This window comes from Mus musculus, chromosome 12, assembly GCF_000001635.26.
Source record: "Mus musculus strain C57BL/6J chromosome 12, GRCm38.p6 C57BL/6J".
NCBI classification, from domain to species: Eukaryota; Metazoa; Chordata; class Mammalia; order Rodentia; family Muridae; genus Mus; species Mus musculus.
In genome coordinates, this window is record NC_000078.6 from 102,554,546 (window position 1) to 102,571,074 (window position 16,529).

At 53.3% G+C, this 16,529-nt stretch overlaps 2 protein-coding genes across 2 annotated transcripts in view; one reads left to right on the forward strand and one right to left on the reverse strand.

The window, feature by feature from the left end:
- The first annotated feature begins 395 nt into the window (after positions 1-395).
- Chga (chromogranin A) lies at positions 396-10,482 on the forward strand. Its single transcript, NM_007693.2, has 8 exons — positions 396-625; positions 1,340-1,386; positions 3,921-4,014; positions 4,744-4,812; positions 6,800-6,958; positions 7,122-7,538; positions 8,053-8,528; positions 10,065-10,482. The coding sequence occupies exons 1-8, from the start codon at positions 580-582 to the stop codon at positions 10,146-10,148; spliced, it is 1,392 nt and encodes a 463-aa protein (NP_031719.1). The 5' UTR covers positions 396-579; the 3' UTR covers positions 10,149-10,482.
- Positions 10,483-14,037: 3,555 nt separating this feature from the next.
- Itpk1 (inositol 1,3,4-triphosphate 5/6 kinase) overlaps positions 14,038-16,529 on the reverse strand; it is a 136,287-nt gene continuing 133,795 nt past the window's right edge. The window contains exon 10 of the mRNA NM_172584.3: positions 14,038-15,939. Within this exon, the coding sequence (NP_766172.1) occupies positions 15,581-15,939 (359 nt within the window). The 3' untranslated portion in view covers positions 14,038-15,580. The remainder of the gene's footprint in view (positions 15,940-16,529) is intronic.

Here is a 16,529-nt window from a genome sequence, read left to right on the forward strand (position 1 = left end):
CTCAGGCAAGGGGTTCAAGAGGCTTCTGTGGGACCCGCTGGATGTTCCAGGGAGTTCTTAAAGATGGGCGTGCCTCCAGCCAAGTGAAATCAAGAGAAAAGTACGCGAAGTATAGGAAAACTCAGCAGTCTGGAGAGGTAAATAGGGGAGGAATCCGAGGCTCAGAGACAGGAGTGACTTGCCCACGGACGCACAGCAAGTTGGCAGGTGGAGTTTCAGCTGTGCCACCTTCTGAAGCCGGGTACCCTTTACAGCCACCAGATACAAGCGGGATAGAGACAGCTGATGGAGAAGCTGGAGGTGGGGGGCGGGACCCCGAAGGTGGGGAAAGGGCGCGGGGGGGCGGTCCTATGACGTAATTTCCTGGGTGTGTGCGCGCGTGTGCGTGCGTGTGCGTGTATATAAAAGCCGGCATAGCATTGCTGCTGCTGCCGCCGCCACCGCCACCATCACCGCTGTTACCACCACCGCTACTGCAGTGTTCCCGCTGGTGCAGAGCTTTGGTAGCCAGACTACAGACCCACTCCCGCCATCCTCCTGCAGCAGCTCGTCCACTCTTTCCGCACCGTCCGGCTCGCTATGCGCTCCACCGCGGTTCTGGCGCTTCTGCTGTGCGCCGGGCAAGGTGAGCGGCTCCGGGCTGGGCAGCACGATCCCCTCTCTTGCCCCAGGTCCCTAGAGGAGCCGGAGGATTCAGCACCTCGGACAGCACCAGGTCTCCTGCTTGAGTCCAGGCGCAAGACCCATAATGTTGGCTATGGTCGCCCACCACACCCGAAGAAACTATAAAGCCTGACCCAACCCCACTGGGCAGACCATCCCCACCCATGTCCGCACACCACCCACTGGTGCTCTGGCTCCACGCCGACCAAGGTCACTGGGGGGAGATAGGGGACTGGCGCGGGCTTCTCAACCCCTCTCCTGTCCTTCCACCCTCCAGCCTGTCCTTGATCTCTTCCCTCACCCCTGCTCTTTCCCGCCACGTCTGGGGTTTCTCCCCTTGCCTGCCTCTGTTCCTATCTCAGTCCCACTACATGGCTGGGCCTGGGCTTGTTTTCATTGAACTTGATTTCAGCTCTGTATTCCCATGGGGAAGGGTTGAGGCTCTTCAGTGCAGCCTCTGAGCCCAGCCCCCCCCCGGGGGTGCAGCATGGAGGGGGGGATAGCAGAATCAGTGCTGCTAACTTATTTGGGTTTTGAGGGTGTGTTGGTTGGTGGGTCCCTTGAGCCTCCCGCAGGGAAGGACTGGGGTTCCCTCGTTGCAGAGAGATAGCCCCAATTAGCAATCTCAAGTGCTCTCTCTCTCGCTCTCTCTCTCTCTCTCTCTCTCTCTCTCCAGTTTTTGCCCTTCCTGTGAACAGCCCCATGACAAAAGGGGACACCAAGGTAAGAAGGAATGTTGGGGTACCCTGGGAGAGGAAGGGTTCCCTGTGGACTCCTCAGGGCCAATCCTTGGGCAGCTGCAGGAAAGAGTCTGGCATAGAGCCAAAAGGCAGCACTGCAGCGGCTGAGCCTGCACAGGGGACAGCTTGCACAAGAAGACATCAAAGATCTCTTGCTTTTGTTGCTGCCCAGCTACAGTGACTTCCCAAGGGGCCCATGTCTCACCCGATGAGTCCTGGGACCAGGGACACTGGTCTGAGCCATGACCATAGCTTCTCCTGCCCTAGGTGCACAGACCTGCCTGGCTGTCACCTCTCTTTGTCATTCCTCTTCTCCTACCCTCACTCTGCCCAGAGCTTCCTCTGGCAGTAAGAAAGAAGCCACATCAGATGCTAGGACCACATTCACATCAGAGCCAGGGGTGTTCTTCCTCCAGAGAATCGGAAAGTTCCGTTCTCTATGTTCGGAGGGCTGGCTTCTTCTGCAAGAAGCCACAGTTTAAAAATTGTGCCGTTAAAGGGAACTCACCGTTTACTTGTTGAATTGTATTTTCTTGTTTATTTGTTGTTAACTGAACACAGGCCAGTGTTTAAGTTTTCACTACTCATTCTAGCTGTGTAACCTTGGAAAATTCATCTCTCTATATCTCTATCTCTATCTCTATCTCTATCTCTATCTCTATCTCTATCTTCCTTCCTTCCTTCCTTCCTTCCTCTCTGTCTATCTCTCTTTTTTAAAAGATTTATTTATTGTTATATGTAAGTACACTGTAGCTGACTTCAGATACACCAGAATAGGGCATCAGACCTCATTACGGATGGTTGTGAGCCACCATGTGGTTGCTGGGATTTGAACTCAGGACCTTTGGAAGAGCAGTCAGTGCTCTTACCTGCTGAGCCATCTCTCCATCCCTCTTTCTTCCTTCCTTCCTTCCTTTCTTTCTTTCTTTCTTTCTTTCTTTCTTTCTTTCTTTCTTTCTTTCTTTCTTTCTTTCTTTCTTTTTTTGAGACAGGGTCTCTCTATGCAGCCATGGCTGTCCTGGAACTCATTATATAGACGAGGCTGGCTTGAACTCAGAGAAATCTACCAGCTTCTCTCTCCCAAGTGCTGGGATTAAAAATATGCACCACATTATACTGCACCCCAGCATTCTTTTTTGTTTGTTTGTTTGATTTTGGTTTTGTTCTAGACAGGGTTTCTCTGTGTAGCCCTGGCTGTCCTGGAACTCACTTTGTAGACCAGGCTGGCCTCGAACTCAGAAATCCACCTGCCTCTGCCTCCGGAGTGCTGGGATTAAAGGCATGCACCACCACGCCCGGCTGCACCCCAGCATTCTTAAGGCCCTTACCCAACTCCTGTCTCTTGGTGTCTGCCCTCAAAGGCTGGTGGTTGCCAAGTATTCTCCATGTAAAGTCTAGTGTTAGGGAGACAGTACATGCTTCTAGGAGATACTTACCTGGTCCACTCCACACCATAGTATGGGAGCAGGGGTCAGGGGTGCCAGCAGGTAAGGAAGACCTGTATGCTCCCTTTGATGCTGCTATGACTACATACCCTGACAACCTTTGCCAGCTTGCTATGGCATCCCATAGACACAGCCTCCCACACCTTCACTCCGTGCTAGTGTTGCCTGACGCATGTCTGGCACCTCCTGCTTCTCCACCCAGCTGCAGGCTGTCGAAGCAGGTCTGATGTGATTCCCTCCCTGAGTGAGCAAGCGAGCCTGCGTGGCACTTCATAGTGGGCAGAGTGTTTTGCATTGGGGAGGAGTTCTCATCCTGCTTTACATGAGAGGAATCCAAGGCTCAGAGAGACTAAGTCACTTGCTCAAGGTCACACAGCTAGCATACCACACAACAGTGGACACCAACTTCAGAAATTATCCATGGTGCTTTGTGATTTGCTGCTCACCTCACAGGGTCGGATAAAATATTCAGAGGTGTGTCGTGTTGGTCTGGACCAGACATCCAGCTGTAACTAGTTAGTATCCACATCCAACCAGGGGATTCTTCCCGTGAAAACGTGGAGCCACACACTGTGGCTGTAGAATGGGAGGTGGTCCTGTTTCTGGCAAGTTCAAATCCAGGTAGGTTCGTGTTCTTCAATGGGCAGTCTGGAGGAACTGACCCTATGGACTCTGCTAGACCCCAGTCCTTTGCAAGAGGTCCTTTTAGGTCTCAGAGGCAGCGCCATCCTTGGAGAACTACCTTACGAGTGAGAACATGTTAGGCACCTGCTCCCACCCCTCCTTTAGCAGTGGTTCCCTCAAGACACATGCTGGAATGCCCATGTGATTTGACTGGCCCACAGTAAGCAGTGTGTGTGTGTGTGTGTGTGTGTGTGTGTGTGTGTGTGTGGTGTGTGTGTAGTGTCCTGTTTCTGTGGCTCTATGGTCTTATTAAAGAAGCAGAGCTGGGCCCCATGGCCCCTTGAAGACAACACAAATGCTCTTCTGCCCTTCTGGGAAAGTTGCCCTGGCACCTCAGGGGCTGAGCTCCATGTTCACACCGGCCACAGCCCACCTTGCTGTCTCCCAGGTGATGAAGTGCGTCCTGGAAGTCATCTCCGACTCGCTGTCCAAACCCAGCCCCATGCCTGTCAGCCCTGAGTGTCTGGAGACCCTCCAAGGAGGTAGGAGTCAGAGGCTGGAGGAGGAATTGGGAGGCCAGGGTGTGGGAGGGTAGCTCTTAATCATCACATCCAGTACTCATTGCCCCAGTGCCCTGGTATGTGCTAGAATCTGGGGAAGACACAGGAATGGGTGACAGCTCCTGGGACCCTGAGGTTTGTAGACACTCAGAGGGACATATGGCAGTTAACTAGAAGCCTGGGCAGAATGAAGGAGCTGGAACAGCAAGGTGCAGACTGGGTGCCCTGCGTACTAGGGTTCTGTGTTCTGTACTCTCAGTGTTTGGAGTCTCGCTGACACCAGTAGCCGTTCTCTGGATCTGGGATGAATTCAGTGCTGAGTGGGCCTAAGGAGGACCACATCTTTCCAAACAGACAGCCCAGTTTGTCTAGCGCATGATAGCGCTGGGACAGGTAGAAAATGAGGAAGGATGTCAGGAGGAACAGACAACAGGCAGCATGGAAAAGGGAAAGGAAGAATTTACACACTCACTGGAGTCTGAGGTCCACAGTCCCTTCCTTGGAGGCTGGGACCAGAGTCAGCAGGTGACCTTTCTGCTGCAGTAGGAAGGTGATTGACATCTTGGAAATGAGGAATTTCCAATGCGTTCTACCAAGATCCAGGCTTGCCCCCTGGTGCCAAGTTTCCAGAATAAATGCTTGAGCTCAGCTGAAAATGTCCACACTAATCTCTTCTGAGAAGCCACCAGTAGCCATGCTTTCTCCCTGCAGACGAGAGGATCCTCTCTATCCTGCGACACCAGAATCTGCTGAAGGAACTTCAAGACCTGGCTCTCCAAGGTATTTCAGCAGCATACGCAGTTCCACACAGAAAAGCCAGCAACAGAGCCTGAGGGGACCTGGGTGGAGGCTGAGTGTACTCTTCCAGGTGCTCAGTTCCAGAGCAGAAAGGCGGGGTCCTCTGTGTCACCTGGCTCCATTGTCTAGAGACTAAGAGCTCAAGGCTCAGTGAGGCTCAGGGATTCCCTCAGGGTCACAGTGAGTAGATCTTGTTAAGGACAGATCCAGGTCTGCTGATGTTCCTCCGCCATCCAGGGAGGCCGAGAGAGCTCTTCTCTGCAGACCCAGAAATGAACTCACACAGAGAGAAGACTTTCATTTCCTGCGACTCTTTGTTCTATGGGTAATGCTTGCCGATAAACACAGAGCAGATGAGTGTGTTTCGGACTGAGAGGTAACTTGCCCCCAAGAGATTAAGAAAACAGTAGACAGGCAGTGGTGGCACATACCTTTAATCCGAGTTAAGCCAGCTGATCTACAGAATGAGTTCTGGGACAGCCAGAGCTACACAGAGAAACCCTGTTGCAAAAAAACAAAGAAAGAAAGTAAAAATCAAAACTAATGAACAAACAAACAATCAATACAAAAAAGAAAGAAAGGAAGGAAGGAAGGAAGGAAGAAAGAAAGAAAGTCCACAGATACTTTTCAGACAGGAGTGTGAGGCTGGGGTCTCATAGCATTGAAGATATACAAGCTAGACAGCGGCTAGGATGGAGATGTTCTTAGGCTGCAGTCTCCCACCCTTCCTGTTTGAGGTCGTGCTATAGATTGAACCCAGGGCTTCATGCGTGCTTGGCAAGCACCCCACCAAATGAAGCCCAGCTCCAGTTCTATGGCATATTCATGGTATCTCCTGGCACACGGAGGGTGGTGGGTGGTATAGGGGTTGTTATAATCAATTTTGTCCTGGCTTTGTAAACACAAACAAGGTCTCATTGTGTAGCCACACTGTCCTGACTCTGCAGTCCTGCCTCAGCCTTTTGAGTGCTGGGATTGCAGGCATGAGCCACCACACCCACCATGCCAGGTCCAGGTACAAGACACTGTGGGTCTGCCCCTTAAACATGCCCACTTTCCTCAGGAGGCATCCAGGGTAGAAGCAGGGCTGGATGCCAGGCGATCCGGTCTCCGGGGTGGCACTTTTTAAACAAAACATTAGATATTTTAATGATAAATTTAAAATTAACTATTGGGCAGATATTCTATTTAAATAAATAAGTAATTCAATGAGACCATTAGAGAGGAGTGTGCTCTATTCTACGTTCTCACAAGTCTGGATCTAACCATGCACAGCATCCAGTGCACACAGGGTTGGTTTCCGTTATGAGGATACTGGGTGTGTCTTCAGCTACATCATCATCACCCCATTCCCTCCTGGTTTCTATATAATAGCCTTGCATGGAGACCTCCCTCCACTTTAACATCTACCACAAGTCTGTTTATAACCTTGGGGAGCCCATGTTACCCAAGGTCACAGAGCTATAGGCATGGCCAGGGCAGGCCTGGAGCTCACTGTCGCTGGGTTGGGCTTATTTCCTAGCCTACAGTGACCCCACAGCTGCAGAGCTGTGTCCTGATTCAGACACGGCTGCAGGATACTCAGGGCAACATCTGCAGCAATAGCTGCAGGGGTTAGGTTGGCAGAGGGACTCTGGGCAATGTAGGTATAACCCTGGGCTCAAAGGTAGACATAGCACCCACCTTTTCCTGGGGCCAGACCTGGAGTTCCAGAACAGTGGAGGCTGTTTAACAAAAGAGCACCCATGAGGGCGTGCTGCCCTGGAGATCTGTCTGTCCCATTTGGGCCTTTATTGCTCTCTAAGGTACAAGTAGAACTTTCTCACATTTCCCACTAGGGACACTGAGTCAGAGGGGTGGTGTGGCCTGATGGGTATAGCTGAGAGCCTGTACCCTCAAGGGAGGCCTTCAGTGTTACGGACAGGTATGTCAGGTCCACATGGAACCTTCCCTTGTCCCCTCCTACAAGGTGCCAAGGAGCGGGCCCAGCAGCCGCTGAAGCAGCAGCAGCCGCCGAAGCAGCAGCAGCAGCAGCAGCAGCAGCAGCAGCAGGAGCAGCAACACAGCAGCTTTGAGGATGAACTCTCAGAAGTGTTTGAGAACCAGAGCCCTGATGCCAAGCACAGAGGTTAGTGTGGCCAGCTAGGGGGGAAGGGAGCTACAAGGAGAACAGTAGTCCCCAGGTGATGCTGCTTCTTCACAGCAGGAAGTCAGCTACCATTGAACTTGGCCTCAGGAATCCCCTAGGGCATCCGGGTCCTCTGCTTGACCCTATCCATTTGTGTTTGCAGACGCAGCAGCAGAAGTGCCCTCCAGGGACACTATGGAGAAGAGAAAGGATTCTGACAAGGGACAACAGGATGGCTTTGAGGCAACCACAGAGGGACCTAGGCCTCAGGCCTTTCCAGAGCCTAACCAAGAGTCCCCCATGATGGGAGACAGTGAGTCCCCTGGGGAGGACACAGCCACCAATACCCAATCACCAACCAGCCTCCCCAGCCAGGAGCATGTGGACCCACAGGCCACGGGAGACAGTGAGAGAGGCCTGAGTGCCCAACAGCAAGCCAGAAAAGCCAAGCAAGAGGAGAAAGAAGAGGAGGAGGAAGAGGAGGCTGTGGCTAGAGAGAAGGCTGGGCCTGAAGAAGTCCCCACTGCAGCATCCAGTTCCCACTTCCATGCAGGCTACAAAGCGATCCAGAAAGATGATGGTATGTATGGGGACAGGGACCTCAACTGATGTGTCTGGGAGATGGGTGGGTAGGGACTTCATGCCAACCTCATAATAATCCTGAAAGATGAATAGCATCTCCACTGTGTGTGTGTGTGTGTGGGGGGGGGTAGGGAGCAAGAGGCTCAGCGAGGTTATGTAATTTGCCTAAGGCTACACAGCTAATTAAAGACAAGTGTAGTTTCAAGCCCAGTTTATCTGACTCCTAAACCAAGTGTCAACCACTCCTCTACACCCGGGAGCAAGAGGAGCTTAGGGGGCAGGTGTTCCTCTTAGAGAAGGGAGAGACAACAGGGTGAGCTTCAGTGAGGGGCTCTGCCAACTAGCTCCTTTGAGGTTTGCAGGGTCTTGCTTCATGCTCCCCAGTGGAGCTGGCTGGATCCTGACGGTGAGCTTGGCTTTAGAGGTGGCTGCACAAAAGACCTTGAGGAGTGGCAGGGGCTGGGGAAATGGCACTCCTTCCTCACTTCCTGTTCCTGCCACACCTGCTCCAGGTCAGTCGGACTCTCAGGCAGTGGATGGAGATGGAAAGACAGAGGCTTCCGAAGCTCTGCCGTCTGAAGGGAAGGGGGAGCTGGAGCACTCTCAGCAGGAGGAAGATGGGGAAGAGGCCATGGTAGGGACCCCCCAAGGTCTCTTCCCCCAAGGCGGGAAGGGCCGGGAGCTGGAACATAAGCAGGAGGAAGAGGAAGAGGAGGAGGAGCGTCTGTCCAGAGAATGGGAGGACAAGCGATGGAGCAGGATGGACCAGCTGGCCAAAGAGCTGACAGCAGAGAAGCGGCTGGAGGGCGAGGATGACCCTGACCGCTCCATGAAGCTCTCCTTCCGGACCCGCGCCTATGGCTTCAGAGATCCTGGGCCTCAGCTACGCAGGGGCTGGAGGCCATCTTCCAGAGAAGACAGTGTGGAGGCCCGAAGTGACTTTGAGGAAAAGAAGGAAGAGGAGGGCAGCGCCAACCGCAGAGCAGAGGTTGGTATAGGCAAGGGCAGCCACCCCCAGAAGTCCCTCTCCCACTGAGGTGACGTGGTTCCCTTAGGTGGGTGCTGGACTTGGGATAGGGGGAACAACTGGCTTATAGCAGGGGCTCAACAGAGTTACTGGGTCAGGTGGACAGTGGGAAATGGCTGGAACTGGAGGCCTCAGACCTGCCTGAGGGACACGGAGTGGGGGCATTGTCTCTGCTGGTATGTGAGCAGGACACGGGAGTGATAGGGTCAGGCCTGGTGCTTTGGATGGAGAGCTTGGCAGGACTTGCCTGGGGCCTCTCAGGACAGACACCTCTGGTCCCAGGAACTGGGAACGGATGCTAGGGGGACCAGTGGTGACCGAGGAAGACAGCCTGGTTGATGGCCATGTCTTCCTGGTCCCCAGGGAACTCAATTGTGCCTCCTCCTGGGTTTAAACTCACAGAGGCCACAATGGCATAGCAGGGCGAGCAGATAGGGAGTCATGGAGGTGCTGGCAGATTTGGGTTCCAGCTGGCCCTGGCTGCGTGACTTTGGGCAGGCCATTACCCCTCTCTGGGTCTCACTTGTTCCCCTTTGTGAAGTGGAAGTATGGGAGTTCCTCTAACTTACCTTATCATAATCAGAACATGACCTTGAAAACCCTACTATGCCCAGGGCCACTTGGGCAGCTGCAAGGGTGGTATAGGGACACAGAGATGTGACCTCATGGGAGGTGAGAGCTGGGCTTCTTGGCAGGGCAGGATGCCTCCTGAGCTGGTGGGACCTGGCTAGGCCAGTGCTCCGGAGGGAGTTGGGCTCCTATAGGGAGCCTGATCTATCCACAGCCCTGACTTCAAGGCTCTTCCAATCAGGCACAGAAGAGGACCTTCTTTAGGTCCTGCCCCTGTCTTTCCACCTGAAACAGGGTCCCGTTGATACCTGAGAGCAATAGGCTCTTCTTAGGAGCGGGCGCTGGCAGGAAACATCTGTTCCTGGAGGTGGGGGAAGAGTGAAAGCATTGTGCTCAAGATGGGACAGCCTCAAGAACCCCCTTACCCACCCATAAAAGCTTCTTTCTCATGGACAAAGGGAACCGGTAGTGAAGAAGTGGTAGTGAAGACCCTGGGTGTTATGGACATGGTGAGGCTTGGGAGAGTCTCGTTAGAAACTTTAGCAACACAGAACTCATACTCCAGAGGCTGCTCTAAGATCAAGAGATCTAGAATCCCTAAGTCAAAGGCGGCCACTGTCAACATTCTGTGGCCATCGCATTGGCAGGACAGTGTAGAACAGGCTCCTAGTGGTCCAGAGTCCCATAGACAAAATGGGGGCTGGATAATCAGCCATGGGGGCCTTGGACATAATGGTCTCCAGAGAGTCCTAGCATCACTGGGTGGCATCGTTGTGCCTATAATGCGGACAAATCTTCTGGGGCTCAGAGGCAAAGTCACTTGTCTGAGCCTAGCAGCTAACAAACAGCAGGGTTAGTCTGGCACACTGTGCCATCGACACTTCTAACACAGGCCAGTACCAAGTGACCCTGTCTGTTCCCTCCTAGGACCAGGAGCTAGAGAGCCTGTCAGCCATCGAGGCAGAGCTGGAGAAGGTGGCCCACCAGCTGCAGGCTTTGCGGCGGGGATGAGGCCCTGGCTGGTGGGGCCAGCCATGGCTTCAAGGCCAGACTGCTGCTCGAGTAGGGCTGCTTCCAGCCACAGAGCCCAGGTTACCCCCTTTGCCCCTCACCTTCTCTTGTTCTCAGCCCCTGCCCTGGACACTTCTGCAGGGCAGCCCTGAATGTCAGCACAGATTCCTTCTCTGAACACAGGCAGCTTTCTAGAAGTTTCTCTTCCACCTTCTTATCCATGGGGCACAACTGCAATAACTTCTGACCTTTGGGCGAAAGCCGAGAACTCCTGACTATTAAGATATTCCAGATAAAATATATTGAAGGAAGAATAAAGTGCTTTGGGCTCTTTGCTTTCTTTGATTTATTTTCGTTCCCTTTCCGGTCTGAGCTGGGTAGGGGACGAGGGACAGGGTAGTTTTTACACTGGGCTGGGTGTGTGGTTTGGGAGACGACTCCTTTCTGGCCCATTTCCTGGGCAAGCGACTTTGCACTGTTGAACCTCAGTTTCATCTGTAGATGGAGGTGCTCAACTGCCCAGGGTGGGGGTAGGGTGGGGATGCGCACCACCACAGGGGACTTCATCACACCCTGCTTGCTTATCTCTCAGCCACGCCTGAGCCAGGCATTTTCTGCTGAGACCGGCCTCCTGGGATGTCCCCTAGTTATCTTGGTGCTGGGTGGAGGTTGACAGGCCCCAGGATGATACTTTCCATTGGCCATAGGTTGGCCATGCTGGACTCCCTAGCATAGCTTCTTGTTGCTGAAGTCCACCGTGCCCATGACCACAGCTTGTGGTATGCATGGGACCACAGGATGTCTGAAGAGTAAGGCAGGGACAATTTACTAGAAAATAGCAGGTCTTAGGTCCAATTTTTAAAGAGGGAAACAGGCAGGGAAGATAAAACGGCACATTGAAGTCACAGGTAGAGCTGACCCCCCCCCCCCCTTTATGTTTTTCCAAGACAGGGTTTCTTTGTGTAGACTTGGCTGTCCAGGAACTAGCTGGCCTAGAACTCAGAGATCCACCTACCTGCCTCTGCAAGTGCTGAGATTAAAGGCGTGCACTACCACAGCCCTACTGACATACCACCAAACTTTTTTTTTTCTTTTTTAGATTTATTTATTTTATGTGTGTTTTACCTGCATGCCTGTGCACCATGTGCTGTCTGGTGCCTTTGGGTCCCGTGTAACTGAAGTTATGGATGGTTGTGAACCACCATGTGGATGCTGGGAACTGAACCTAGGTCCTTTGCAGGAGCAATAAGTGCTCTCAACCGCTGAGCCTCAACACACCAAACTTAAGACTTTTGTAGGTTATTCAATCAGGCCAGGCTGGGATGTGGTACTGCACCTATGGATGCTGGCTACCAGGACCAATCATTCAGTCACTCACCAAGCACGCCTGCACATGGAACCCATGATGAAGCCTGGCTTTGGAAACCCATGGCCTCAGGGATAAGTAACATCCTTCTATGGGCAAAGCAGCCTCTCGTGTGACGGGCTTGTGTGTGCCTCTGCTGGGGTCAGCTTCAGACAGGAACGTTACCTCATCCCGTTCTCTGTGTACCTCAACTGAAAACCAGGTGGTGATGATGATGCTAACCATGTGGTCTTAGCAGTCAGCCTATGTGAGGCTCTCCTGCCAACGAAAGCCTGCCCCTGAGGTGGAGACATCTGTATGATGTCACTGCTGAGGCGGGGCTTTCTTCATGTTATGCCTCCTGATAGTTAATTACACAAACTCCCACAAGGCCACCAGAGACCAAGAATATCCACCAACTAAGACTTTAAGTGGCAACGGACACCATGTCACCAAAGGACCCCATCCCAAAGGCAAGCCACCTGCATTGTATCATGGGAAGCAAAGATGCAGCCCAGGCAGGCACTGACAGCCAGCTTTGTAGGCAGTACAGGGCCAAGTGTACGTGATATACTGATGTGCACACGATTAATGGGAGAGGAAGCTGCAGCCATCATGGACACAACTCAGCTTCTGGGGTAGGAAAGCTCTGTATGGACCCTGGGTGAGCTGTCAATTAGGGAGCCTCAGGGAACTATTATCTCCTATGTCCTGCAGTAAGTAGCCAGCCCTTCTAAGATGCCATTAAACCCAGGAATCAGAAAACTCAATCATTCCTGCAACGGACTCTTGAGAACTGGCTAGTACTTCCTAGTCACAAGCAGAAGGAAGAGGACCCAAGCAGGAGGGTCATGCTGCTATGGAGGTCAGTCCTTCTCTGCACAGAGCACTGAAAGGGGTCATCCCCAGAGTGTACTGGCATTGGCTTGGGAGAGGAAAGGAAGTGAGTCATAGGTCTTTACCATGAGGGGAGAATCTGTGGAGCCGCCTTACAGCCATCATCTGAGCGGGAGCCAGCTGAGCAGCAGCAGTCACAACAGAGCTATCCAAACTGTGGGCTCCTGGACCCCAGGGGTTCCCACAGAGGGCCATGGCACCTGTCCATCCACACTGGAGGAGCAGGCTCTTTCAGGCTAGCTTCAGGGCTCTGAAGTGACAGGTGCAGCAGGCCCAGCATGCTGGGGTGGGGAATGTTGCTGGAATCCCACTGGCTAAGTGACTGATTGAGAAGAAATATAAAAGGGCAGGGAACCCTTTCCAGAACACCAGTAAAGCCATCTGGTGGCTCTACAGCCAGCAACCAGTGTGACTGCTCTCGACTACAGACAAGGACTAGTGGTCATGTCAGAAGGATGACATTGTCCTTTTGTCTCTGAACGCCTGGCCAGCAGACACCACTTGCCCCAGCTTCAGGGCTGGAGAGATGGCTCAGCAGTTAAGAGCACTGACTGCTCTTTCGAAGGTCCCGAGTTCAAATCCCAGGAACCACATGGTGGCTCACAACCATCCGTAAGATCTGATGCCCTCTTCTGGGGTGTCTGAAGACAGCTACAGTGTACTACTACTACTACTACCACTACCACTACCACTACCACTACCACTACCACTACTACTACTACTGATAATAATAATGAAAAAAAGAAACCCAGGTTCTTGCTCTGGCCTTTGGGGCTATCTATAAATGCTCCAAGACCAAAAAAGGGCTGGATTACTCTCTGCCCACTGCTTTAATATAGGGTTTCTCCCTGAACTTGGGGTTCATATTTTCCTAGCTACGCTGGAAGCCAGCAAGCCCCAGTGATTCCTCCGTCTCTGTCCCCTACACTCCTGAGCTGGAGTTAGTGTGCGGATGCCTGGCTTGTTATGCAGCTGCTGGGATCTCCAAACCTCACCACTACATAGCAAGCGCTCTTAACCACTGAGCCATCTCTCCAGCACCCCCACCAACTCCCTGTGGAGCATGCTCAGCAGCCTCAGGGCAATGCGCACTCACGGTGGTTTCTTCCTCCAGTGATGGAGCTGTAGGGGATGGTCCCCTTAGCCTTGGGGATTCGGAGGGTCCAATTTTCCAGGCTAGCTTACCCATGGTGTGTGGCAGGCCCCACCCACTCTTCCATGACACCCACAACGACCCAGTCCCAGGGAAGATCCCTCTCGGCTCCTTTGGTGATGACAGACACTAGCAACTAGTGCTGTTCAGGGTCAATGTTTACAAAGGTCCATTTCTGTATCATTAAAGTGTCTGCAAGAATGCAGGTGGCCCAGGTTTCTGTTCCTGTTTCCAGTCCTGGAAAGTTCACCTGCCCACCCTCCTCTATTCCTGCACGGGAGACCTGACCCGTGGAGAATGCTGCCTGGCCAGGAGGCAGGTACTTGATAACCGGGGCTGGTTTACCATGTGTGACCCTGTAGAGGAAGGAGCTCCAGGGGACGCAGCACTGCCCACTCTGCTTGTTCTCAAGGCAGAGTCTGGTGATTCTACTCTGAAAGGGCAAAGCTGTCATTAAATGTCTTCTCTTTAAAGACTGTGACCACGTACAGAATGCGGTTTGATCTCAGTAGTTTATTCCGGAGACAAAGCAGTGCAAGAGGCGGCCACGCTTCCCACCCCCTGTTTTCAGGGTCAGGCCTGGGAAGGTGACTTACAGACATCAATCAGTTCAACACTCAGGTCCTGTAAACGTGGTTAGTCCTGGGGCTCTGCTTCCGAGGAAGCCAATCGGCTTCTCCTTGCCCAAAGGATGCCCCTGCATGGCCCTTAGTGGCCTTCCCAGGGCTGCTGCTTCTAGTGTACTCTATCTTATTAGACCTAAGGACAACCCAGAGGCCTCATTCTCTTTACATAGTGAGCTGATGTCTTAAGACACAAGATCACCCTTGGGGGTCCTGGGCTGCTGACCTGGGGCTCCACAGGGGTCCTTTCCTGTGGGCTTTGGGGCCAGTGGGTGGTCTGCCAGCTGCTGTGGGGTCAGAGTGAGTCTGAAATGGGGCACAACTCCCTTGGGGGCTTGCCTGGTGCTCAGTGCAAGGGACTCGCTATGAACACAGCAGGAAGGAGCTGGGCCTTGCTGTTCCAGGAGGGGCTGTCGCGTGTGAACAGGAGCAGCCCTGTGGGTGGTCTCCTCTCACCTGAAAAGAGGGACCGGATGATGACATGAGGAAGCAGAGATCCTCGTGGGCTAGACCACTAGACCAGGCCTTCAGTTCTCTGTTTCAGGAGCCACCCTGAAGAGATGAGGTGGTGGAGGCCTGAAGACTCACGGAATGATCTGTTGGAAGTCCCAGGGTAAATCCTGGGTCCTGGCAGACTCCTGGACTCCTAGTCAGATGGCTCCTTCCTGGATCTCAGTGAGCAATAGGGTCAGGGTAGGGTGGATAGTGGCCTGCTGTATTCCACGAGCCAGTGAAGACTAGCAATAGCCAGTGGGCTTCGGCTACACCCACAGGAAGCTCCTTTCCCTTCCTACAACCCAGATCCTCCATGCAGAGCTCCCGAGGGGGCGTCTACTGCTTCCCTGGCTTTGGAGAGCGAGGTGGGGGGGCAAGGGTTAGCCTTGGAGGAGAGCACATCTGGGACAAGAGGGAGGGTGAGGTCTGGGTGTGGGCAGGTGTGAAGAGGAGGGGAACTGGGAAAACCGTTCGTCCTTCGCCTGCTTAGCTGCAACAGCCTGGCCAGATATGGGCTTCCTTCCTCGGTGCCCAGAGCCTGGCCCACAACAGCCATGAAGACAGACATGCACACTCACCCTTGCCATGACAAACACACACACACACACACACACACACACACACACACACACGCACCCCCCCCCCTCACATTCAGACCTAGTGTTGAGAACACAAGCGTGTGTAAACTCAGTGAGGACCTCTGCACAGCAGGAGTCAGGCGGCGTCCTCGAGGCTGGGCCACTTGATGTTCTGCTCTGTCTCCCCCCCTTCATTCCGATCATAACATCAGAAAATCAGGTAAAAAATTAAAACAGAGAAGCCTCAGATCACCAGGAATTCTTAGTAGTGTTCCCATGTGGAGCTGCTGGCCCAGTGGGCATTTTCCACGCTCTGCCCCTCTGGGTCCTGGGCTCTGTGGCTACTGTGAGGAAGCCTTGGTGGCCAGAGAGGCCACACAGTGCTGCTGGAAGCTGGGTGATACGCCAGTGGTGCAGCCAAGTCTCTGGTGCGGCAGCTTGGCGGAAGCACCAGCGCCCATGTTGCCTGCTTCGGTCTCAGTCTTCCAGGGTGTGTCCTGGCCCTTCATGCTGCCACAGCAGCCAGGGCTGGCACTGCACGTCCGCTCCCCAGCCAGGCTGCCTGCCGGTTCCGCCAGGAGCCTGTTGTGCCTTAGCGGGGCCACTTCCTCCGTGGCAGCTCCTCCCGTGCTCTGGCCTTGCAGAACTGTGGCAATGTGGTTCAGGAGGTCGGTAAAGAACTCACTCACTCCTTCATAGCCTGGAGATGGGAGACAAAGCAGGCACTGGGCATTAGCCAGGGGATAGGAGAGGAGAAAGAAGCAGACATAACGGGCTCCTGGGACCTGAGGAGGCACTTCCAGTACCCCACTGACAAAGGAAACTCAGGTTTGGCAGACAAGGCAGGGTGTACATGGTCCACAGGCTGGCTAGACCACAGTCTGTCCCCTGAGCATGAGAGGCCCACACCTCCAGCAGATAAAAAATGAAATCTTGTCTTGCTAGGGACAGCCCTTGCTCACCAACTGCTGTAGTTTGGGTAAGCAGGGCTCTTTCCAAAGCCCACGTGTTAAATGTTTGTCCTGAGCTCAAGGGGCTGCTGAGGTGCTAGAGGAGCCTGCTAAGGAGACTGTCCAGTCATCTCAGACACGCCACAGTGTAACCAAGGGAGTACCAAGAGGTTAATAAAACCTTGGCATGTGCTGCAGTGACATTCCTACTACTGGCACAAGTTGAGGTGGCATTCATTATGTGGGGGGGCCAGGCTACTGGGTCACTGAGTGTTATTTGGCAAACTACTTACTCTGTGGTTTTGAGGAAGCCTGAGGCTGTCTGAGAAGCAAGGGCACT

What these genes read in the sequence shown, in the direction of transcription:
- Chga (NM_007693.2), top strand. Translation starts at nt 580, where the DNA reads ATGCGCTCCACCGCGGTTCTGGCGCTTCTGCTGTGCGCCGGGCAAG. An exon ending in CCCTGATGCCAAGCACAGAG is followed by an intron (nt 6,959 to 7,121) that starts GTTAGTGTGGCC and finishes TTGTGTTTGCAG; the next exon opens with ACGCAGCAGCAGAAGTGCCC. An exon ending in AGCGATCCAGAAAGATGATG is followed by an intron (nt 7,539 to 8,052) that starts GTATGTATGGGG and finishes CACCTGCTCCAG; the next exon opens with GTCAGTCGGACTCTCAGGCA.